Below are 25219 nucleotides of genomic sequence, written 5' to 3' on the forward strand. Positions count from 1 at the left end.
ATTTCCAACATTTTCAAACATTACGTTTATAGGACGTCATCGATCTTTTGGTTTGTTCCCTTACATAGTAAAAAAAATGAAATGTTTCAAACATTTTACCTACACGTCTCACTTGAAGTGGTTCATCCTCCTGAGCATTTTGACACCTTTTTTTATGGAAATCGGTTAAAAAATGAGAGTGCGGGCAAAAACAATCACAAAGTAGGTGGGATTTAACCCCACCTCCTTTTTCCAGATTTACAATCATTCTGAGCAAGTATTAGTCTTTTAAATGACCTTCTGTATTTGAAGAGCTTAGTTTCAAAACCCCTTACATCCACTTGAGCAATTTTGAGAAAACATCAAAAAATCATCTAAAAAATCACTGATATAAGAGGGTTTCCAACAAAAGCAGTTTTTGGCGGGATGCTCATCCTACCCAGGCATCCCGCCAAAAACTGCTTTTGTTGCAGACTCCCTTATATCAATGATTTTTTTGATAATTTATTAATGTTTTCTCAAAATTTCTGAAGTGGATGTAAGGGGTTTTGAAACTAAGCTCTTCATTTATTTACTTGGTTTAGATGTCTGGGAGTTCATTTAGAAATTTTTTTACTAGATTCAAATTTTTAATGGGGGTTTTAGATCAAATTTACGATACGAATCCCTCCTCCTAATCCTCAACCACCCTTGGCACATTTCATGCCAAACGTCATAAGAAAATAATTTTAAAATATTTTAAAACAGGATAAAAACATGAGTAATATAGAATAAATTAGCATCAATTTAAGACCTAATTGAATCTTCTAAGTGAAGGAATACTCAAGAGACAGTGTTTTGAAATCCATGCTGCACATCAAAATGTAACAAAACCAACTTTTTGGGTACCCCAGTATATGACACAAGATCCAATATGCTCATTTATCCATTCTTGGATCAGTGCTATTCCAGATGCACCCCCTATGGAGGGTATGTCATTAATCTTCCTCACAGGGAGTGTGTATTTTAGATTGAGTAACCTGAATTGGTGACTCCATTTGAATTCTACACCCCCTGTGTGAAAGATTAAGGGGGTATATGGATTTCAACTGGATTAGTCCAATGTACACAATGTCTCCACATGTTCTATTAAACCATGCCAGTATTTGTGTAATGCTACATATGACAGATATGCCTTTTAATTAGACTATGATATGTAAGAGGTACATTTGGCAGGATTGTGTTCCATTCTCAATTCACAAGGTATAAAACATTTCCAACAATTTAATTGTCTTATAAGTAGAATTTATCAATACATGCCAACATTACCGTGTACAAATATGTACCGTAAGTAACAATTTTCTGTTCAAACCAGATGTGGAGGATATTGTCAGCCACTAGAGGCACGCCCTAATCCTAAACGTGTCTCTTTAATTGTTAAGTTTAGGGCTACAAAATATTAACCATAACCACAATCCTAATCCATAGTGTAGGGAGTTAGGTTATAATTTGGGTTTATGCTCCAGGAGCACAAGTTGTTGACAATATCTCCACAAAAACCCACATGCACCACATGTGTGTCAGTTATAACACCACTCATCTCCTAATTGCACCGCATTTAAACAGAACTATACTGAAGGCAAAATAATGCATACAAATATAACATAAGCACAAATTATTTCAACACAAAATAAATACATTGCACCTAGTAGTAAAACCTCCATGTTTACTGTCTATCTATAAAATGCATTAAGTGCACAGGTAGGTCAAATTCAAATAATAAATTTGTATGTTACAAGATTAAAAAACCTAAACTTTTGAAATCTTTCGCTGTCTTCTATTTTATTCTCAAGTGCAATAAAGTATTTCGCTGTCTGTAAACTCTAGAAGTGCATAACTATATATTTTTGATCTACATAAATGGAAGTTGATGCTATTTTAGTTCAGCATTTCAATATTATAAATAAAACACAAATAACATTTCAGACCACACACAAATATTCTATTTTATTTCACAAAGGTAAAAGTAGCACATTGTATCTAAGGCACAGTACTGATACTTGTGTGACTTTAAACTTCAGTCATGTTCAAGTATCAAGTGTAAGTGTGCTTATGTAACCAACATTTGCTACGGTCTTGTCTCTAACCCTGGCGGTACACTGTACAAATGACCATACGGAGGACATGCTGCAAACATGGGTAGCATTTTGGAATGTTGGTATTTCAAGGACCCCCTTGGTCAATTTTGGTATATGGATGGGTCCTTTTTTCAAAGTTTCCTCAATTTTATCAAAAAATAGCCCAATTTTGCCTCACTGTAGCCAAAATTTTCCCAAAATTTGGGGGAAAAGTTTTTAAAAATGAAGACAAAAAATTTGGATTTTGGTATATTTTGATGGGTCCACTTTCAAATTCTCAGCAGCACACCCCTATCCAAACAAAACTTGAGTACCCCCAGTCTCCAACTCTGTAAGAAACCAGAGATGTTACACTTCCCACAATGCATTTCTTTGATTTCAATTTTTAATTTTCTGTACTGATTTGTTATCTAGTGCAACATGGGTCGATAGTGACAAAAAGTATCTCAATGAACAGAGCTCATCTAGATCTTGCAAATTTCTTGACTATTGACCCATGTTTAGCCAGTCTATTCTCAAAATGAAAACAAAGGGAACCTGTACAAAGTAATGGGAGCAGTGCTGTACGGTGCGACCATTTTAGGCGCATTGGCGACTAGATTTTTGCTGATGGCGACTAAATATTCAATCCCTGGCGCCAATGGCGACCAACTGCTGAAGCTTTTAATCGCCCAAAACAAAACATGTATGTAATGTAGCATTCAAGAGTACGAATGTATGCTATGAATATGCTTTTATCATCATGTCTCAATGGTGACTTCATGGAAAACATATAGGCCTACACTACTGTACATGCTGCGTATGAAGTATGTAGCGTTCAATGGGAATATGTAGATCAGAGTACAGCAGCTATGAACATTCAACACACGTGGCTGTTCAGTTTACGTTGGCACCTCAGATTTTTTACCTGGGAGCAAAATTTGGGCGCCTAAATTTATAAAGTTAGGAGCCATTGGCTCCTCAATCAGTTTTTGCACCGTGCAGCACTGAATGGGAGTGTCATTTGTTGAAATGAGGTGATGTATTATGTTGCAAAGGATTCTGGGAAGGGTAAGATATATTCTCTGGTAGGAACCTAAATACTAGTATCCATAACTTAACTCAATATGCACATATTTTACACTGTGGAATTTGCGATCAAATCTCTAGACAAGACCAAGCACATGGTTTTATTCAGTAATACAACATACTCAACATAAAAATATACCATTCTTGTACTATTAACATAAATAGCTCACACCAATATCAACAGCAATCTAAAAAATATGTAGAATTCACCAAAATGTTGGTTTGTCAAGGTTTAAAAGTGCATCATAAAATGGCATTGATATGCATTCAAACAGCGAAATTCAATTATTGTACGACCATTTGGTCCGTAACCATACAAAATATATATAAATGCAAGATTATGTATTAATTTTTACCATGAGTGATATGACCAAATTATTGTGCACCACTTGTTGAGGATATTGTGAAAAATCCAAACATTTTACTGTTGGCACCGAGGAATTTCTGTTGATGCAAAATGTTTAGATATTTCACATCACTCAAGAATTAACTGAAGCAAAGTCAGGAAACAAAAACAGTCAGTAGTATAACCAATTATTAAAAACTCAAGATAAACTTAAGACAGAAAATTGGAAAATGTGCTGAAATCAAACCCGCACCCTTCTGTGTGCTAGGCAGACACCCAAACAGGACTGAAACCAAGCTAATGTAGGACAGTCTGGGTATACCACACATGCAAAACATATAAGAGATGAAATGAAAACTTGACAGGCGGTTGACCGCAGGTACCACCCGGATTCCATTGTTAAGAACAATAGGAATCAAACGGAACTGGCGATTGAGTTTTGATTTCATCCTTAACATATCAGACACCAGAACACAAAATCAAATAATGATCTAGCATATACATTTTTAAAAAGTAGTAAATAGAGTTACCCATTGTGACACTGGGGATCAAGTTTAATAATATGCATATTATGCTGATCACTCGTACCTGTAAGAGTGCGACCTGTTAGTAGTGCAGGGCGATCTATTCAAAAATTGTATTCATCTCTTGTTATGTTAGTTATTCCAATTATTACATCACTTCGACAGCAAATATTCTTACATGGGGACATAATATTCAACGTATACCATAATGATATGCCTAATGGCGCATTATATGTGATGCGATCAAGCAAAATCAGTCGGAACTCGGAAATATTAAATTTTCAGTTTCTTATAGGCTACTAAATAGCATTTACAAAGCTGCTTTTGCAGAAAAACCCATTGAAATTGGACAACCAGTTCCAAAGATATTAGCAATTAAAGTGTTTCCAAAACAAGAGGAAACAAAAGGAAATATTCGCTTTGTTTGGCTATATCTCAAAATCAATATTGCTGAGTTCCGACTGATTTTGCTTGATCGCGTCACATATGAGCACCCTTGACTGAAATTTACCGGAGGGGTAAGGAGCCAATGTGTGCCATTAGGGGAATCTTTACAGTATATGGATATCACAAATCACAATGTATTGTAAATATACGTAAGTTACCAAGTCCAATATAATTCAATTATATACTTTCATAAATCTGTAGTTTTTCCCACTTCACTGATGCTGTGATGTAGGCCAAAATTAATTTTCCAGCATTTGCAGCATTAATCGCAAGACTTGTACAACTTTGAATACTTCAACAAGTAGCTGTTAATTTTAATTGTCTTTCAATGCTACTAACTTCAATCATGTTTTCAGCTGCACACACAATCATCACAATTCATTTTCATCAATTCAGCCATCGCATCACCAGCAAATGATACATTTCAAAATGTCACAAATTTCAAAATATTATGAACGGAGCCAGAGATAAAAAAAAATACTAGTTTAATACCTGTCAATCTCAGGAACAATTTTTTTACAATTTGTTGTGATGAATGAAATTTCTTTAATAACGTAGCAGTAAAAAAATATGCCCTATCGTTAATTTTGCACCTTCAAACATACAAACCATCTCAAAAGTAACTAAGTAATAGGAAAGATTTCCTGAAGGCACCATGTCAACAATGCCTAGAAAAGTTACGTTTTCCTAGTTAAAGTATAGTTATTTTCGCCATATTCTGCAATTCCTTTTCTCTGACAAAGGCACCAGATGAATCTACCTACCTTTGATGCGCTAATAACCAATTAAGGGCTGTGGGGAGTTGATCGTCAGATGCAAACTTGTATTTTTATCTCAAGCTCCGATTATAGTTAAGTACAGCTAAAAGACATAAAAACTCTACAGTACATGAAACAAAATATAATTGCGTTGCTCTAGGTATATTACAAAAAGTGCATTTAATATAATTAACTCAGATATTACCCACAATTCCAATCTCTTAAAATTGAATACTAGACCGTCCTCCTGGTGGCGCCACTACTTTATACGCATTCCTGTGACCATCTGCGTCATCCGTCTGTTGTCCAGACAGCGAAAAGCTTGATGCGTGTAAGTCGCGATGTCCTCGTTTTGTTTGTGGCCTACTTTCAGGTAGCCCACTAGAGGGTGCTGGAGCTTTAAAACCTGCAGCAGGAGGTGACTTGGCTTGTTCCGCTTTCTTGCTGGGTTCTGCTGCATTCTTGTTATCTCCTCCTGCGGGCCAAACCTGACCTGTGTAGGGCTCACGGTCAACCTTGACTGGCTGGTTTACCTGAAAATTCAATTCACAATCCAAATATGCATTCAGATTTTTGCTTTAATTTCAGTATCTCTCAATCAGCCAGGGAGTGTTTTTTACTTTTAAAGCCATATTGTAACATTTCCATAAGAAATAGAATCTGGATCTGGATATAGTCGAGTCGGCAGATTCAACTGGTTAAAGTCGTACTATCGCCAACTTTGGTGGGATAAGGACTAGGTCGAATGTGTGTGTGAAATAATGTGAGAAAAAAAAAAAAAATTACATCAGAATTGCATTTCTTTTCCACAAAATGTTAGTTTGACTGTCAGGTAATTATGTCCTTTTTCAATTTTGATTGAAACACATGCACCAAAACAAAGAAAATCACTATTTTACAGGGCTTTTATTGGCATACCTGCATTGGTATTCTTATACCACTTTGATAGTAACACTTGCCTTGCTATTCATACCTTATCTCTTTATGCAATCCTGGCATATGCTTCTGGAGCATGTACTAGTTTATATAATTACCAGAACCCTTGGCATTATACCTTAATTGGCATTCTTATAACAATTTGATAGTAACACCTGCTTTGCTATTCTTACCTTATCTCGCTGTGCAATCCTGGCATATGCTTCTGGAGCATGTACTGGGTTATAGATGTATTTACCAGATCCCTTGGTTACATTCAACTGTGGAAGTCAAATATTACAGCATAAATCATCAAAACGAGTTGCGTTCAGCAAACACAATAATCGATATAATTGCTTTAAAACTTGGATCAGGTATCCTTTCATTATACAACAATTTAAATATTATATCACTCGTACATAAATTCTGTAACTTTTCATACTTATTTGTCAATACAACACTAAGTTTTGCTGGGACATAATTCATATTTCCAATAATTTACCTAAAACTAATCGGCAGATCAGAGAAACAATGCACGCAAATATCGTGTTTAAGAAGCAGTCTCTACTACCCTGCACAAGCACAACACCCATAATACTTCTGACTAAGTTGTAAAGGGTCATAACATATTCCATGGAAAAGTTGTGTTGGATGGTAAAAATGATCAAATTGCATTGGTTACTGTTTAGAAATTATGTACGAGTGATATCATGTTTTATGTCTGTAATAGTATCCTTAACTTATCATCTGCAAAATAAGCATTTTTGCTTAAAATATAGTTTCACATGTTGTCACTCGTAAAACTCAGGTAACTACCATAAAAACTTGATAGTTAGCATATGTGCTTACTATCAAGCGCTTTTGAAAACATGAAATTGTACCAAAGTCCGGCACTTTACCAGCTGAGCTAATGGGGTTGAGACATAAATTTGCAGGTTTACTTGTTTGTATGTATATGTGTATCGATGATTTGCTCAAACCCTTTACATTTTTGTGGATGGGGCTCTTCATGTCTGCATGTTTCAAAAGCACTCAATAATAAGCACATATGCTAACTATCGAGTTTTTACGGTATTTTGGTAAAGCAGCTGAAAGTAAAATCCAGCTTCAATGTAATGTAAATTGATCAACACTTACCTCACCATTTTCCCAAACTACCTTCCCTCGGCTGATGGTAACTAATGGCACACCATGACATTCCATTCCTTCAAAGATGTTAAAATCTACAGCCTGAAATAGAATTAAATGAAACCAAAATGAGAAGGGAACAAAACTAACAGATCGATGAAGTCAAGTTGGCTCAATCGGTAAGGTGTCTGACTCCGCTGCATTGGTGTGGAGATGCGAGTTTGGGTCCCAGCGCAGTTCCTCTTTATCCTCATGAAATAATTGAGCTAATCTGAAATTCCTTACCTGAGCTGATCTGGCTGTGATGGTTATTCAAGACATAGGCCGACTAGGGTCAAAAAGGGGTTGTGGGAGTTGCAGGAAAAAAAAACATCTCTGTGCAATAAAGTGCAAGGTACCATTGTATTAGTCATGTAACCCCCATTTTGATGCACTTTTAGCATTAAATTTGCTCACATCTGTCCTTGAAAAGTAATTCTGGCAGTCGGTCAGCGGGACTTGGAAATTGTGCCCCCCTTGGGAAATTTTGCCTGATATGCTGATCATTTTTTCAGCATTTGTATTATGTTGTAGGTTGTGCCATATTTTTCTTATGGAATTTGGGTCACTGGAAAATTTTTTTGGGGGGAAGCCCTACAAACTTTAGTTTCAATTAAAATCACCAAAGAAATTATCTACGAATGGTTATATGTAAACATGGAAGAAAAAAATCTCTTTCTTCCATGATATGAAGTACTCACTTGATGATGCGTATCCTTGGAGATGGTCCTTGTAGCTTCTGCATCCCATACAACAATATCAGCATCAGCACCTACTTGGATCACTCCCTTAAATATTGAAAAAAAAACCAAGCATATGAAGATGAGGGGGGCGCAGCTTATTTTCTCAGTCATGCTTACAATCAGCTTATCCAAGAAAAATCAACTGGCAACACTACAGCTAAGACAGCAAGTGCTAGCATTGGATACAGCTCAGTCAAGAAGAAGCAACCAGCCAGTAAGGTTGCGAAATGTCACTACTAATTGTGAGTACCTGGATTTGTTATGAGAACTCTAGTAATAATTTATATAGACAATCCTGATGAATCTCTTCAATGAAGCATATGAAGAATTTAGTACACAAAAATATAGGTCTATTTATTATACCAGAAGAAGGGGGAGCAAGACCTTAAACAGAGAGGAGGGCACATATTTCCTTAGCCACGTATATGATCCGCTTTTAAAAAAGACTGGAAATGAGTCTAAACATCACCGGAAACCCATCTCCCGGGAAATGGGATCAGATGACCATATCAGTCATACCTGATGAAGTCATCCGATGTGAAGAACGAAATATTGTAGTGAGTAAAAATTCACTTGGTTTAGTCAAGCTAAAATGTCTTTTTGTTTTTCTATCCCATATGTTTCAAAAATTATTGTGAAACAAAAAAATTATAGAAAGAGGCAAAATTAAAATTAAAATGTGTCTGACCTAAAAGAGGTGGCTTAGAAAAACTTTCACATTGTCAGTTTTAACAAATTAGTTAGAAGCAATGGGCTATTCCATTTTTAATTCACAATACCCCTGTGGAAGCTTATGGAAATATCTTTCACAGGGGTAGTATGAATTTCAAATGGAATGAACAAATGAAGCAACTTGTTAATTTTGATAATCGGTTATGAAAGAAAATAGAAAAATTAAAATGCATAACCTGAAAAATAGTCTTACTACAAACAAGTCTTTGGGCATGATTGTCATAGCATATGAGAGAGAACACCCTAAAATGCATCTTTTTGGCCCTTAATTCTAAAAACTGGATTGCCAGTTAAACCTATCAAAATGATTAGGATTTAGCTATGTTTCATTTGGGAAAACAGGATAATATTTTTTAATCCCAAAAATTAGTGCTGTATGTTTCTGGAAACGGGATGTAGGATCCACAAATTGATTAAAAAAATACATGTGGAATTTCAACACACCGCAAAAATGTTTCAAAAAGAATTGGTATTATCAGGCGTAGACATTTTCTTCCATATCGCACTCTTGTTATGTTATCAAATGCTCTTGTAACCCCCAATTTTGATTATGCTAGTTCAGTGTGGTGTAATTTTTCTCTTGAATATCAAAGAAGGCTAGAACAATTCTATGAGCTAATATTAGAACACCAGTAATAGACATGTTAAACTCACTAGGGTGGATCCAACTAAGTGACAGATGGAAAAATCATATGCTTATTCTTACATTTAAATGTTTAAGAAATCTTAGTCCTTCATATTTATCATCTCAGTTTGAGTTTGTTCATAATACTCATTCTCATGTAACCAGAAATCATTTGTCTAATACATTGATTGTTCCAAAATACACACTAATTCTGGATTGCGTACATTTCACGTTAGAGCTGCTCATATTTGGAACAGTTTATCACCAATGATTCGAACTGATATGGAAAATATGTCTTTGAAACAATTCAAAACAAATGTTCTCATTTCATGTTAAAATGTATAGTTTATGAATTCCTAATTGTGATTGCATTTTATTTTTTTGGTATCTTATATTGTATCACTTTTGTGTACTTAATATTATATTATGTTTTGTATTGACTGAGGGCCTGCTTGGAAAGCAGTGCTGGTCACTGAAGTTGTTACCCTCAATAAAGAAAGAATAAACTAACTAAACTAACCACCACCAGGGTAGTATCTGGAAAGTTTAAATTTCAACCTAGTACTAACATCTAAAACTTGATCTTGAACTTGCCATTCTTTTCTTCTTTTTCAGAGTGGAGTGGCCTTTTATGGTATGACCTTTTTTGTAGTGACTTCCCATATCACCATACAAATAAGGCAGAGTAAAAAAAAAATACATGTTTAGCGTCCCCTCTCACTTCCTTTTTTAAAGATTCTTTAGTATTATTTTTTATTTTCTAAAATTTTAGGTATAACTTTTTAACGAAGATGTTTGGAAGATGTTTCAGTAGTTGAAACACATTCTATAGCCTTACAAATGTATATTTAAATACTTCAGAAAAGTTTTATTTTCAGAAGGGCGGCCTATCTTACCAAAACAATAAAATAAAAAAGGCCTCCTCCTTTTTTGCGGCCTATCTTACCAAAACAATAAAATAAAAAAGGCCTCCTCCTTTTTTCCAGGTATCCTTGTGTATGTGTGCGCTTATAGCGGCTATATATGGGTTTGTGCACCCATTTTTTAATAAAAAATAAAAAGCCCCTCCTCCTTCCTTCCCGAACGCTAAACATGTATTTTTTTAATCGGCCTAATGCCAATTCACATGCATTGAGATAACCTAAAATTGTAAATAGGAGGAAAAGCCATAGACAATGACCAACAAATTGGGAAAAAAAACCCTGATCAATCCAAACAAATTAAAGGTGAGTAACCTGCACTGATTGACAGCCTCATCCCCCCACTTTTCCCCATCAAAATGCAGATTTTGGTATCAGGTGAAAGCTCAGATTTTTCTCATTAACAATAACATATTAAAATTAGGAATTCCAAATCGGTATATTTCCAAAGAAATCATCAAAAAACTGTTGAATTAGTCTTTACTGTGGTATACCTTGTTTAAGACTAAATCGACAGTTTTTTGATGATATTTTCGGAAATACACCAATTTGGAACTCCTAATTTCAATATGTTAATGAGAAAAATAAGATCTCTCATTTGATATCAATTTATTACATGAAAATCATTAATAAAAACACTGTAGAGACTATACTATCATGATTACCACGCTGTATGAATGTCAGTAATTTCATAAGGAATTAGTCCCATGTTCTTTTTGCATGAAGGGACAACATTTTTAAATTTTAAAGAATTCCATTTTCCAAATATATCAGGTCACCTTCCTTTAAATATCGAAAGCAAGGAGCTGTTTTATACTCATTTAGTTAACAATTCTTATTCTATTCTTCTAATGTGTACACACTGTTATATTCGCGTACAGAATTTTTTGCAATTTTGAGATTTTTTGGAAAATGTGCGAGTTGTTTATTTCACAGAATTTATTCAAGTGTGAAGTAACTTTATACAAAAACTTATTTTCATGTGTTGTTATTTTTGTGCCTGCAGTGCACATCCACTCACAAAATTCGCGAAAATAACACCCTTTGCGAAAATAACAGCATATACTGTATTTTTTATTTGTTTACTTCACATACTTTTACATTTATTTTTTTTAACTTTTTCATACTATAAAATAACTCATTTGGATGATTTGGTATTATAATTTCATATTATATTTTTTGCATAAGATTCCAAGTCACAAAAGTAAATTGCAATGAATATTATACATGTCTACTTATTCAGACATTCAATGGTGAGCCAAAAGAATGTGGGAAAGTTTATTACCACACACCATGAGCTTGTCTTTTGTTAACATAGTATATAGAGATCATTTCATCACAACGTCACCACTATGCCATGTAGCATTGAAAAAGACAAATACCATATTCGTTCCAATAACCGCCCATGCCTCTATAAGCGCCCACCCAGCAACTTTACTACACATGATCCTCTATCATTATGTGCAGGATCCATGTAACTACACATGTATCAAACACAAGTTCAGAGCCATCGGTACATATTCTGGGCCATTTTTAAATTTTGCAATTATGTAAACAATATAAATTAAGCACCTAACCAAAATGACATTGTTAACTGCCCTGGGCAGTTAATGGAATGAATAAGGTTCATGCTAAGTCATGGTTTGGTGGGTAGGAAACAAAGACTTGTGCTTGGTACTTCCAATGACCAACTCATGCAATCAACACATGAATTAGTCAAACACCCAAACGAAAAGGTCTCAGAGGTAATTTCCTGGTATACATTGTGTAAATCATGCCAACAATTACCAAAATTCTATATCTATTTTGATTTCAAGAATACGGATGGATGCAGAGTTCTATGCTGTGAAATATACCTTGACATTGCAATAATCATGGCTGCCAAATTTACAGCGTCTGCAAAGAGTAGAGTTACATGCCCTGTGTGTTATGAATTTTTTGTGCCTCCAAATACACCAAAAGACTTGGCATGCCCGCATACATGTTGTGAGGTTTGTCTGCAACGAATGGTAACATTGAACCAGCCAGGTCAACCCATCAAGTGTCCATTGCGATGTCCTAAAACAACTCCTCTACCAGCAGGAGGTGTTTCAGCCTTAAGGACAAATTTACATCTAAAGAATCTTGCTGAAGAGCATCCAAACTATGCAAGAGGTCCGCGTCACACAGTTCCAAGATGTACTCATCATGATGAGAAAACACATCTCTATTGCCAGCCATGTAATCGACTCGCTTGTCAGAACTGTATCCTGGCATTTCACATGGGGAAAAAACACAACAGCAAAGATGTCAAGACTACATCCAAGGAATGGAAGCAAGAACTGAATCCTGTATTGAATGATATTCAAGCTGAAGAAGACACATGTAGGGATAATATACAACAACTGAAAGAGCTTAGAGCCAAATCTTTCCAAAATTATGAATTGGAAAAACAAAAAGTTCAACAGCATGTGCAGAGTTTACAAAGAAAACTTGACGAAGCAAAGAATGAAATGGAGAAGCAGCTGGATCAAGCAACTCAGGAGAGAGTAGCAAAAATAGACCTGGAAGTGACCAGACTAACAAACGAGGCTGACAAACTAAATGCAGTTAATAAAGTAGCAAATGACACTAGAGCCTCCTCAGATTATGCCTATATAACACAACATGCCACCCTCATGGGCAAAATAAAGGAACTGAAGGTGAGGAAAGCAGCCCCATATGTTGGCAAGGCCTCAAATGCAGCACGGTTTATTGAAAGGAAAGACTTGCTTGATCTGAAACCAGGAAGAGTGGTTAAGCCAAGGGATCTGCAACTAGTACAAGAGATTAGTGGTCTGGATGATGCATATCACATTGGATGCTCACCTGATGGTTTAATAGTATTCAGTGAGTATAACAAGAAGGAAGCATTAGTTTACAGGAGGCAACATGGTCAATATGAAAAACATGTTAGTTTGTCATTACGATCATCTAATACATACAAACCCCGTGGTGTGGCTATAGGCACTAATGGCAAATTTCTTGTAGGAAGGTGCATTGGTATTGAAATATATTCTACAAGAGGAGCGTATGAGAAGACAATCAATACAATGCAAGATGTAAGCTCTTCTAATGTATGGAGTGTGATTACTATGGCTGATGGAAGTATCTTAGCTGGGGATGTATGTAGATTGGAAATCACAATGCACAAGCCTACAGGTGAGATTATACAAACAATAGAGACAAACATAAAGCCAGTTCATATGGCTCTCATTGATGATAACAATATTGCAGTGAGTAGACCGGTGAGTGGAAGGGTAAGCATGATGAACATGGAGTCTGGACAGGAAACTCTTAGCATTGATATCCCAAAGGTGAATGGTATTTGTTATGATGAGCAAACTGAGTGTCTGTTGATTGCAAGGAGTCAGCCATCAGAAGATGATCCCAATAGTTCATTACTCAACACTGGTGTGATAGAGCAGTATTGCTGTATTACAGGCAAGTTGGTAGCATGTCTAGTACAAGGATTGTATCTTCCTCAAGGTATGGCTATAACACCTGATGGAAATCTAGTTGTTTGTGATAGAAGTAGTGTCAAAATATACAAAATGATCTAAAATGGTGCAATTACTATCTTTGTATAGCCTCCCCTGCAAAATGGTGTGGCAAAACTAAAGAAATTTTTAACTCAAAATGTGTATAAATTATGAATGAACAAATTGAAAAAAACTTAGATAGCTGTATATTCTGCATTTATATTCAAGAAACTTCTTGGTATCAAGTTTAATATGAATAGATTTTATTCTACTTTGTAATATACTGCGCCAAGAAAGTATCCTTACACTTGAAAAAATAATCACAATTTCAAAACTGAACCATATTGGGGTAAATTTGTTTTTGTAAAAGATGCACTATCTAATCATGCACATTATGACACCACATTTAATCTAATGTGACCTCAAGAAGTAAAGTTACAAGCAATTGAATAAACGAAGGTCCAGTTTTAAAAGTGACAAATTGGCCTATACAAGGTACAAAAAGATTCCAACAAGCGCAACAAAGAGACTACACAGTTTCTCCAATGAAACTTTATTTAAAGCAGTATTTATTTCAGTTTTTACTTATCTGTACTTTTCATAACTTGCATTTTATTTGTCAGCTCTTTTGTTTCAGTTTTCTTTTGTTCCTTTTGTTTTAAATTAAAGACACACACAAATTAGCCATTTACCACTCTCAAACCAAATGTCTAGTCCGTGAAGTTTTGAATAGGCCAGTGTGTCACTTTTAAGACTGGACCTTCGTCTAATCATCTGCTTGTAACTTTGCTTCTTGAAGTCACATTGGATTCAATGGGGTGTTAAAATGTGCCGGATTAGATAGTGCATCTATTAAAAACAAATTTACCCAATATGGTTCAGTTTTGAAATTGTGATTATTTTTCCAAGTGTAAGGATACTCTCTTGGAGCAGTATATATGCTGTATTGTGGATAGTTTGTATCTGATTATGTAAAGAAAAATGTAGTGCATTTCTTTCCTATTTTTATAAAAGGGCACTTCGTGATCCACAACATCATCCCCCCACTTTTCTCCAAAAAAGTTGAGATTTTTATATCACTGGAAACCTCTGCCTATATAATGTTTATGTACAAAAAAATTCTTGCAGATTAATTCGTTTGGCAAAGATATCGTGATATTTGAATTTCGTTCTGGTATAAACACATTGTCTATGGAGCAGTGTAATACACATAATCATTCATAACTCGCAAATGCAAAATCGGAATCAACTGAAATTTTGGGAATAAGCTTTTTTCGTGGATATCTACTAAAAACTGTCATAAAACGAGGATGCTAGGATCTAGAAATACTCCTTTAAGTATTGGGATTTTCTTAGTCATCAGAAAAAAAGTAAAGAGATACGAAGAGCAAGAAAACTAAAACTAAGTTGAGACACAGTTAGTGGATAATTCCTCGTCTCTCAACAACTGATGAAATGTTGCTCCACATAATAATAATGCTATATCCCGTGTTATATCAGATGATAGAGACACAGCTGGGTCTCCAAACAATACTTTTATTCAAATTCTTAAACAGATCACCTATGAAATCATGTTTGCATGTAATTTACGAATGTTTGATCTAGTTCAACCAGTCACTCCCATGCCCAAATCTAGCAGAATATCGCGCTGTGCGAGATCACTGCGCACATCCATGCTGCGTGCAACACAAATGATTTATAAAGTTAGGAGGCATTGGCTCCTCATTCAGTTTTTGCACCATACAGCATTGGGTTAGGGTTACACGTCTATTGGGCTATTCTAGTTGAAATCCATACCCACCCTATGGAAGATATGACCCTTTTCTTCCACACAGGGAGTGTGAATTTCAAATGGGGTTACCTAAATGGGTGGCTCCATTTGAAATCTGCACCCCTGTGTGGCAGGTGTATGGATTTTGACTGAAAACCCCCTTTCTAGCACGCTCACTACGCATTCCCGCCAAATTTCTGCTCAGATCACCTCCCAATGGTTCTGTGTGAACATCACTCTTTTGGTTCCAACATCAAAGTTATGGAATCAGCTGCCTATACTCTGATCAGCTCTTAACAGGTGGGACTCATAACATTGTGGATTGATATAGACTGGCGTACATACAGCTGGGCACAGCACTTACCCAAACTGGTCATATAAAACTACTTTCTTCCGCACATCTATGACCAGTTACTAACAACGCCACCTACGTCAGCTAAGGTCAAAGCTGATCATTCAATTTGAGAAAGTGCTGTGATACAGCACGAAACGTCATTGAGGTATGTCAACATCACCTATTTTATATTGGATTTGTTTTAGAACTATGTAAATAATTTCAATGGACAATCCTGATGAATCTATTTGCAGAGTTCTAAGACTAGTTATAGCATTTTTAATACTATAATCTTTTAATTATGAAATATTGCTTTTGAACAAAAGCACACATTTTCTCACTATTGACCGTTTCATTTTGATGCTGCCTACCGACCATGATGAGCGAAACCATCAATAGTAAGTAAATGTTTTGGTTTTGTTCATAAGAAATCCTTTATAATGTTTACCAACAAACCTTCCTTTAAAAAAAAATAAAAAATTTATGGTATTTTTGAGGTAGCTTACTCCGATACCACACACTTGCAGGAAAATAGCTCATGTATCAAATCAATAAGGTCTATTCATTTACATCTTTAATCATAACAAAGAAAAGTATAATATCCCTTGCTATTATTATAATACTCTTAACTATCTAATAGTACTTTATCGATACCTTCCAACAAAGAATTTGATATTCTAGAAAGAAAACACTGTCCTTCACTAACCTTCTTTGGGTAGAAATTGAAAATCTTGGCAGCATTAGTACTGGTAACAGCTACAAATCTACATGGGTCCATCTTACCAGAGTGCTGGAAACATAAAAGTTCAACAACTTAAATCATTTGTGGCAGTCGATTGTTTCAGCTTGAACTGCAGCAAATTTAACTTCTGCTGGCAAATATGCCAATTCAATAAAATAATACAAAATCACTGGCATCAAAATACACTTGGGAACTCAAGAGATTTACATTTATGTACCACCATATTGCATAACATAGCATTCAATCCCCAGCAAACTAACAAAGGCAATATTTGATAATAGCAAAAAGTAGTACACACCACAAAAACATTTCTTCCCATATTTACTATCACACTGCTGTGAGACTTTCCAGTCACATTTTCTACTGTTCCCTGTATCCCCACTCATACCAGTGTTGCCAGATATCCTAACAAATACTTACCACTCCTTTCTCCCATATAACTGACATTCTGTCTTCTAAGCCATTGGTTCCATTGGGGATCTTTGTGAAGTCATCTTTACCCACAGCCTTCTGTTCTATTGTGAATGTACAGTTGTCTGACCCTGTTGCTTGTAAAGAGTTACTGAAAAGACAAAATAGTTACAAACATTATTGTAAATGTACAGTTGTCTGACCCTGTTGCTTGTAAAGAGTTACTGAAAAGACAAAATAGTTACAAACATTATTGTAAATGTACAGTTGTCTGACCCTGTTGCTTGTAAAGAGTTACTGAAAAGACAAAATAGTGACAAACATTATTGTAAATGTACAGTTGTCTGACCCTGTTGTTTGTAAAGAGTTACTGAAAAGACAAAATAGTTACAAACATTATTGTAAATGTACAGTTGTCTGACCCTGTTGTTTGTAAAGAGTTACTGAAAAGACAAAATAGTTACAAACATTATTGTAAATGTACAGTTGTCTGACCCTGTTGCTTGTAAAGAGTTACTGAAAAGACAAAATAGTTACAAACATTATTGTAAATGTACAGTTGTCTGACCCTGTTGCTTGTAAAGAGTTACTGAAAAGACAAAATAGTTACAAACATTAATGTAAATGTACAGTTGTCTGACCCTGTTGCTTGTAAAGAGTTACTGAAAAGACAAAATAGTTACTAGCATTATTGTAAATGTACAGTTGTCTGACCCTGTTGCTTGTAAAGAGTTACTGAAAAGACAAAATAGTTACAGACATTATTGTAAATGTACAGTTGTCTGTCCATGTTGCTTGTAAAGAGTTACTGAAAAGACAAAATAGTTACAAACATTATTGTAAATGTACAGTTGTCTGACCCTGTTGCTTGTAAAGAGTTACTGAAAAGACAAAATAGTTACAAACATTATTGTAAATGTACAGTTGTCTGACCCTGTTGCTTGTAAAGAGTTAGTGAAAAGATAAAATAGTTACAAACATTATTGTAAATGTAAAGTTGTCTGACCCTGTTGTTTGTAAAGAGTTACTGAAAAGACAAAATAGTTACAAACATTATTGTAAATGTACAGTTGTCTGACCCTGTTGCTTGTAAAGAGTTACTGAAAAGACAAAATAGTTACAAACATTATTGTAAATGTACAGTTGTCTGACCCTGTTGCTTGTAAAGAGTTACTGAAAAGACAAAATAGTTACAAACATTAATGTAAATGTACAGTTGTCTGACCCTGTTGCTTGTAAAGAGTTACTGAAAAGACAAAATAGTTACTAGCATTATTGTAAATGTACAGTTGTCTGACCCTGTTGCTTGTAAAGAGTTACTGAAAAGACAAAATAGTTACAAACATTATTGTAAATGTACAGTTGTCTGACCCTGTTGCTTGTAAAGAGTTAGTGAAAAGACAAAATAGTTACAAACATTATTGTAAATGTACAGTTGTCTGACCCTGTTGCTTGTAAAGAGTTACTGAAAAGACAAAATAGTTACAAACATTATTGTAAATGTACAGTTGTCTGACCCTGTTGCTTGTAAAGAGTTAGTGAAAAGATAAAATAGTTACAAACATTATTGTAAATGTAAAGTTGTCTGACCCTGTTGCTTGTAAAGAGTTACTGAAAAGACAAAATAGTTACAAACATTATTGTAAATGTAGTTGTCTGACCCTGTTGTTTGTAAAGAGTTACTGAAAAGACAAAATAGTTACAAACATTATTGTAAATGTACAGTTGTCTGACCCTGTTGTTTGTAAAGAGTTACTGAAAAGACAAAATAGTTACAAACATTATTGTAAATGTACAGTTGTCTGACCCTGTTGCTTGTAAAGAGTTACTGAAAAGACAAAATAGTTACAAACATTATTGTAAATGTACAGTTGTCTGACCCTGTTGCTTGTAAAGAGTTACTGAAAAGACAAAATAGTTACAAACATTAATGTAAATGTAGTTGTCTGACCCTGTTGCTTGTAAAGAGTTACTGAAAAGACAAAATAGTTACTAGCATTATTGTAAATGTACAGTTGTCTGACCCTGTTGCTTGTAAAGAGTTACTGAAAAGACAAAATAGTTACAGACATTATTGTGAATGTACAGTTGTCTGTCCATGTTGCTTGTAAAGAGTTACTGAAAAGACAAAATAGTTACAGACATTATTGTAAATGTAGTTGTCTGAGCCTGTTGCTTGTAAAGAGTTACTGAAAAGACAAAATAGTTACAAACATTATTGTAAATGTACAGTTGTCTGACCCTGTTGCTTGTAAAGAGTTACTGAAAAGACAAAATAGTTACAAACATTATTGTAAATGTACAGTTGTCTGACCCTGTTGCTTGTAAAGAGTTACTGAAAAGACAAAATAGTTACAAACATTATTGTAAATGTACAGTTGTCTGACCCTGTTGCTTGTAAAGAGTTACTGAAAAGACAAAATAGTTACAAACATTATTGTAAATGTACAGTTGTCTGACCCTGTTGCTTGTAAAGAGTTACTGAAAAGACAAAATAGTTACAAACATTATTGTAAATGTACAGTTGTCTGACCCTGTTGCTTGTAAAGAGTTACTGAAAAGACAAAATAGTTACTAGCATTATTTTATCAATTCTTTGAATTGCTAAGGAGAATGAAACTTGATCTTGAGTTTTTCATTGCATATTTTTTGCCGAATAATGAAATGAGATTACTTCAATATTCATTATTTTTTTAATATTCATTTTTACCGCATCAGCCTTTTTATCACACTGATAAGTAATAATAAGCCATGCGGAAGGTAAAATAAGGGGCCCGCCGTAGCGGGCGCCCCAAAAATGACAGGTCAATTTAGAATTTTGACTGGGTATTTTCGATAAAATGTCAAAATTATGAATTAATTCTGCAAAATGACATTCAGACATGGCATAAAAAAGGTGACACTGGCAGGCGATGGGAAACTCAATCAACTTTCATTAGCCTAATATTCAACTATTTTTTAGACTATTTATAGTGGAAATTTCAATTGATTGAACACAGCCTGATGTAGCGTGATGATTTTTGCATACATTATGTGATGTACGCCAGCGTTGGGGGTGTGCGTGCGTAACAGGGAAGTGAATCCAACCATGCCAACGCACTCATGATTGGTTAGTTCTGTATCCAAGGTTGTTCGTTCGCGTTGTAGTTTAAAATACGCAAAAAACAATCGTGGTTGGATCGAATACAGCTATTGAAAGCTGTGTAAATTCAATTGAAATTTCCACTGCAGACGGATGTTTCCTATATTTTGAAGACCAACATAAGATGTTATTAGATAATAAAACTGTTTTTGAGGTTTTAAGTGTATCACTATATTCTTTACTTCTTCAAGCCAAATATCATAAGATGTTTTTAAAATCAATTAATATCCTAGATTAGGTCAAGTCATGCCAACTAATGAGAAGGCATCATCTGAGGAGGGGGAGGTACTCAAATGCAATGTGTTATCATCTTCAAACAGGAATTGGGCTATTCCAGTTGAAATCCATACACCCCCTAAGACATGATTTCAAATGGGGTTACCTGAATGAGTGACTCCATTTGAAATTCACACTCCCTGTGTGGCAAATTAAGGTTATGTTTTCCATAGGGGGTGTATAGATTTCAACTTGAACAGCCCATTTGCGGGAAAGAGTAGGGATTTCACCCAACATCAGGTTAATAGCACAACTGACCAGTAAGGCTTAAAAAAAGTTAACTTGCCCTTATCACCGATCCAAAAATCCTAAAAGACACGGTTGCGGTTTTTTATTTTATTTTTAATTTGACTATAGGGAAATGACCGTCATATTTTGGTTGATAATATTCAAATATGTGTTTTATTTATGTTAATCTACAGTATAAACGCATAAAATCATCAATTTCTTACAAATTCTGACTCAATTTCTGCATTTGTTTTGTTAAATTTGGCAGCGTAAACATACGCTGTAACTTTAACAGGGAAATGTGGGATGGAAATTGTGTTTCCTGCATTGATTTGAATCACATTTTCCGTAGTATTTTCAATAAACTACGCACCTGAAGATGCGTACATTTGTAAAGTGCATGTCTGTATTTCTCTAAAATTCTCTATGCAAAGTATATTATTTTCCAGAAATTGCAACCACAACAAAAAAATAAATCAACTGATCGACCCAGGTGTTGATACCTTAAGGGGTGGGGTATGAACGTTTGGACAGTATTTATTGTGGGACATTAGAGCACATCAGACATATCGAATTGCATTCTGAATATGAAGAATGTCCTTCTGATATCCAATAATTTTGATTTTTTGAAATTCACAATGTAATACACATTTTATGGCAAATGATTAAAAATTGATATTTTTTATATTTAACAGTACTCAAAGTAAACTTTATAAATCTGATTATTTATATTTAAAGTGTATGTAGGTGGGATGAAAAGCCGACGATCAATTGAAAATTTTGACCAGATTATTGAAGATATGGATTTTTTCCCAAAACACCAAAATAAATTAGGTCGTTTTAGGAAAAAAATCCATATCTTCAATATGAAAGGTCAAAATTTTCGATTGATCGTCGGCTTTTCCTCCCAGCTACATACACTTTAAGAATATATCATTAGATTTATCAAAATTACTTCGAGGACTGTTATATATCAAAAATGTGAAAAATATCAAATTTTAATAATTTGTCATAAAAATTGTATTATATCGTGAATTTCAAAAAATGAAAATTATTTGATATCAGAAAGACATTCTTCATATTCAGAATGCAATTCGATATGTCTGATGTGCTCTCATGTCCCACAAAAAATACCATCGAAACGCTCAAAACGCTCATTCCAGATCCCTTAAGGGCAAGTCAACTATTTTTTAAGCCTAATTCACTGTTTAGAAATTTTAATGGTGGGGCTATAATATTAAACTCTTTTGTCTTGGCAATGTCAACAGACAGCCCACAGACAGCCCAACAAAATCATTTATCCAAAACAGTGGTTTCAAGGAAGGTCAGTGAAGTAGGTCAGTATTTTAGGTTGAAAATGGGCTATTCCATTTTAAATCCACACTACCTCTGTGGAAAATTTTGGAAATACTTTCCACAGAGGGAGTATGAATTTCAAATGGAATTAATACATTAGCAGCTCCATTTGAAACTCAGCATTCTCCCTCAGTGGAAGATTCAGGTGGATATTTCTCAGAGGGAATATAAATTTCAAATAAATCGACCTAATGTGCTCATTCCATTTGAAATTCATAATCTCATTCCATTTGAAATTCATACTCCCCCTGTGGCAGTTATTTCCAAATTTTCCACATGGGTAGTGTGGATTTTAAATGGAATAGACCATTGTGAGGATGGCAACACATGATATTATATACGTGTAGGCCTGGAAAAAATGTTGATTTCCCAGCAAGAAAAGCCAAATTTTCCACTAGGATGCAAAATTTCCTGCCATTACTTAAATGTGTTTCTTTATATGGGAAAGCAAAATTCCCCTCCAAATGCCAGCATTTCCCAAAGCATTTCCAGATTTTTCCAGGCCTGTACAAGTACCCCACTGGCATTATCGGTGGAAATATCCACAGATCAAAGGTGTAAATGTAGTAGTTTCCAATTATAAAACAAAACAACAAATACTTTGTAAAATTTGTGTTTCATTAAAACTGATACAAAATTGAATACCTGAGTGGAAGAAGGGCCCAACTCCACTTTTTTACAAAAATGAGTTAGACCCAGCATTTTATTGCCAGCAGACTGATCTTCCTTGTATGTTAAGGATGAGCCAAAATCCACTCTCCAAATAGTCTTCCACGTACACTTAATCATGGTTTTCATGGAAGAAAGGCCCAACTCCATGGAGTTGGGCCCTTCTTCCACAAACATAGTGTTAAAGAGGAATTTTGTTCATCCATGAAATCTGCTTTTCACTACAATAAATTTTCTTGCCAACCTATTACATGAGTTCTACTTGTGCAATTAATGGTGATTATCTAATTTCTGTAGCTATTTATAACACAGAACTGGTACTTGTGGTATATTAGTGGAAGAAGGGCCCAACTCCAGCTCCTATTAAGACCTGTACCGTTGCCATGGAAACATCATATATAATTTCGAATGTATGTACTATTGTATGTTCATGTATTAAAGGTCCCCTGAAGATAAAAACGTTCTGCCTATAAAACTTTTCCAAATATTAAGTTTTTTCTTAATATCTCAAAAACAGTTTTGATGGAGTTGGGCCCTTCTTCCACTCAGGTATTCAATTGTAAGATGTATTCTTCCATTACACAGCTGTGGTGCTGTGGAATAATCTTCCACTGAACATTTGCTCAAACTTCATGGCCATGAGTACATGCATGTACGTGCCACAATACTATATACATTTGTAATTATGTTTAATACAATAATAATGGTATAATGATACATTTCTTATTATAATCTTATTTTCATGTCTGTAATACATATACAGGGTGTCCCAGAAAAAAATCATCGAGTGAATAAAATTGAACGTAAGTCGAGAAATAGACATCAAAATCAAACAATTAAAATTGTAGCGCATAGCCTATTTTATTATGCATTACATACAAAAATTTTATTTGATTCGGTTGACTGGTTACGAAGAAATTAACAATTACATAATGCACACATCAATGCAGTCCATTCCAAGTTTGATCAACAGGCGCTTTTTTTCATACTCGCCACCGCTTCCTAAAGTTTGTGTATCTCATTAAATTTAGTCCACATTATCTATTTTATAATCCGACGGTGTTATGTTATTCATGCTTTCACCGAAGATGAATAACAGTCTGTCCAAGAAAACTTTGATATCTGCAACTGGAAGCTTTCCAACTTTAATTCTTTAGGCTGTGCAAAAATGTTTTATTTTAACTTTCCAAAGAACATTTGAGCCAAGAATGACAATGATCAAGTGCTTACAGCTTTACGTGTAATTTTTGATACCATGCAACATTAATGTTGAAGTTTTAAAAGATTTAAGCTTTGCATTACAATTTCTTGGACATATTCGAAAACATTAATGTGTGAGAAATTTTAAGCCAGCTGGAATTCTTTATGCAATAATTCTTTTTGCAAAATTCATATCAACATTAACGAAAAAAAGATATTTACTTATGTGCAAGCTTTCATTTCCAATATTGTGCAGGTTTTCAAATTTGAACAAAACCTAATTAAATGTTTTGCAAGAAACAGATTGTTTAAAAGAGCGAGGATTTCACAGAACAAAATATGAAGCACATTGACAGTTAACCACTAGTGCGCATTGTGTTGAATGATCTTTCTTTCAAACTTGGAATGAAGTGAATTGATGCATGCGTTATGGAATCCAGCGTTCGAAATAGGGCCGGTCAGCCGGCCATTGGCCTGTAACTTTTTGGCCTGGCCGGTAACTTTTCTGACTGGCATCTAGTTGCCGCCCCGGCTGGCCGGTCACTTTTTAAGGTCAAGCCCGGCTGGCATGTATCTTTTTGAGGCATATTTCAAACACTGATGGAATCGCTCATTTCTTTGCAATCAGTCAACCGATTCCAGTAAAATTGGCGTATAAGATGCAAAATAAATTGGGCTACATGCTGAAGTTTAGATGTTTGAATTCTGATGTCTATTTTTTTCTGGGACACCCTGTACATTAAGTTTAATATAAGAAAATTATTTTATTTTTTTATTATCTATGTTTTCAAATGAAAAAAAAATAAATTTTTTTGTTGCAAACTGGAATGGAAATTTACAGTGGGTCTCTCCAACACACACAAAAATCATATTTCTTCATATTCAAGAATATTTATGACCCCTTTTAACCTGCAGTAGTTTTTTTCACTATGCTCATTTGTTGTGTAATGTGTAAATGTTTACTCCAGTAGTGTTTTATATTATTGTGATTTTTTTGTTTTTTTTTCTTTTTTTTTCTTTGTAAGTGAAAAAATATTCAAATGCGAACAATAAGCCGTTAAAAACGAAAGACGCACGTGCTACAGGAAACAAACTTGTTGGTTTTTTGTGCCTTATCCCATGGCTTGACTGTCCCTGCATAAAAAAAAATTTTATTTTCAAATTGACCAAATATTAGAATTGTACTTCTAATGCCAGTCCAACTAAAGGATTACTATTTTGCTATGTTTCATGTCTATACTTTTTCAGT

General features: G+C 34.7%; 1 protein-coding gene across 1 annotated transcript in view; it reads right to left on the bottom strand.

Annotated features, from left to right (window-relative positions):
- Nucleotides 1–4656: 4656 nt before the first annotated feature.
- Nucleotides 4657–25219, bottom strand: part of LOC140166293 (dihydropyrimidinase-like) — a 65911-nt gene continuing 45348 nt past the window's right edge. Inside the window, exons 10-15 of the mRNA XM_072189704.1 lie at nucleotides 17109–17250; nucleotides 16653–16736; nucleotides 8023–8109; nucleotides 7292–7384; nucleotides 6349–6435; nucleotides 4657–5772 (exon numbers count right to left, since the gene is read on the bottom strand). Coding sequence (XP_072045805.1) covers nucleotides 5461–5772; nucleotides 6349–6435; nucleotides 7292–7384; nucleotides 8023–8109; nucleotides 16653–16736; nucleotides 17109–17250 — 805 coding nt within the window. The 3' untranslated portion in view covers nucleotides 4657–5460. The remainder of the gene's footprint in view (nucleotides 5773–6348; nucleotides 6436–7291; nucleotides 7385–8022; nucleotides 8110–16652; nucleotides 16737–17108; nucleotides 17251–25219) is intronic.

Source organism: Amphiura filiformis, chromosome 12 (assembly GCF_039555335.1).
Source record: "Amphiura filiformis chromosome 12, Afil_fr2py, whole genome shotgun sequence".
Taxonomy (NCBI): Eukaryota; Metazoa; Echinodermata; class Ophiuroidea; order Amphilepidida; family Amphiuridae; genus Amphiura; species Amphiura filiformis.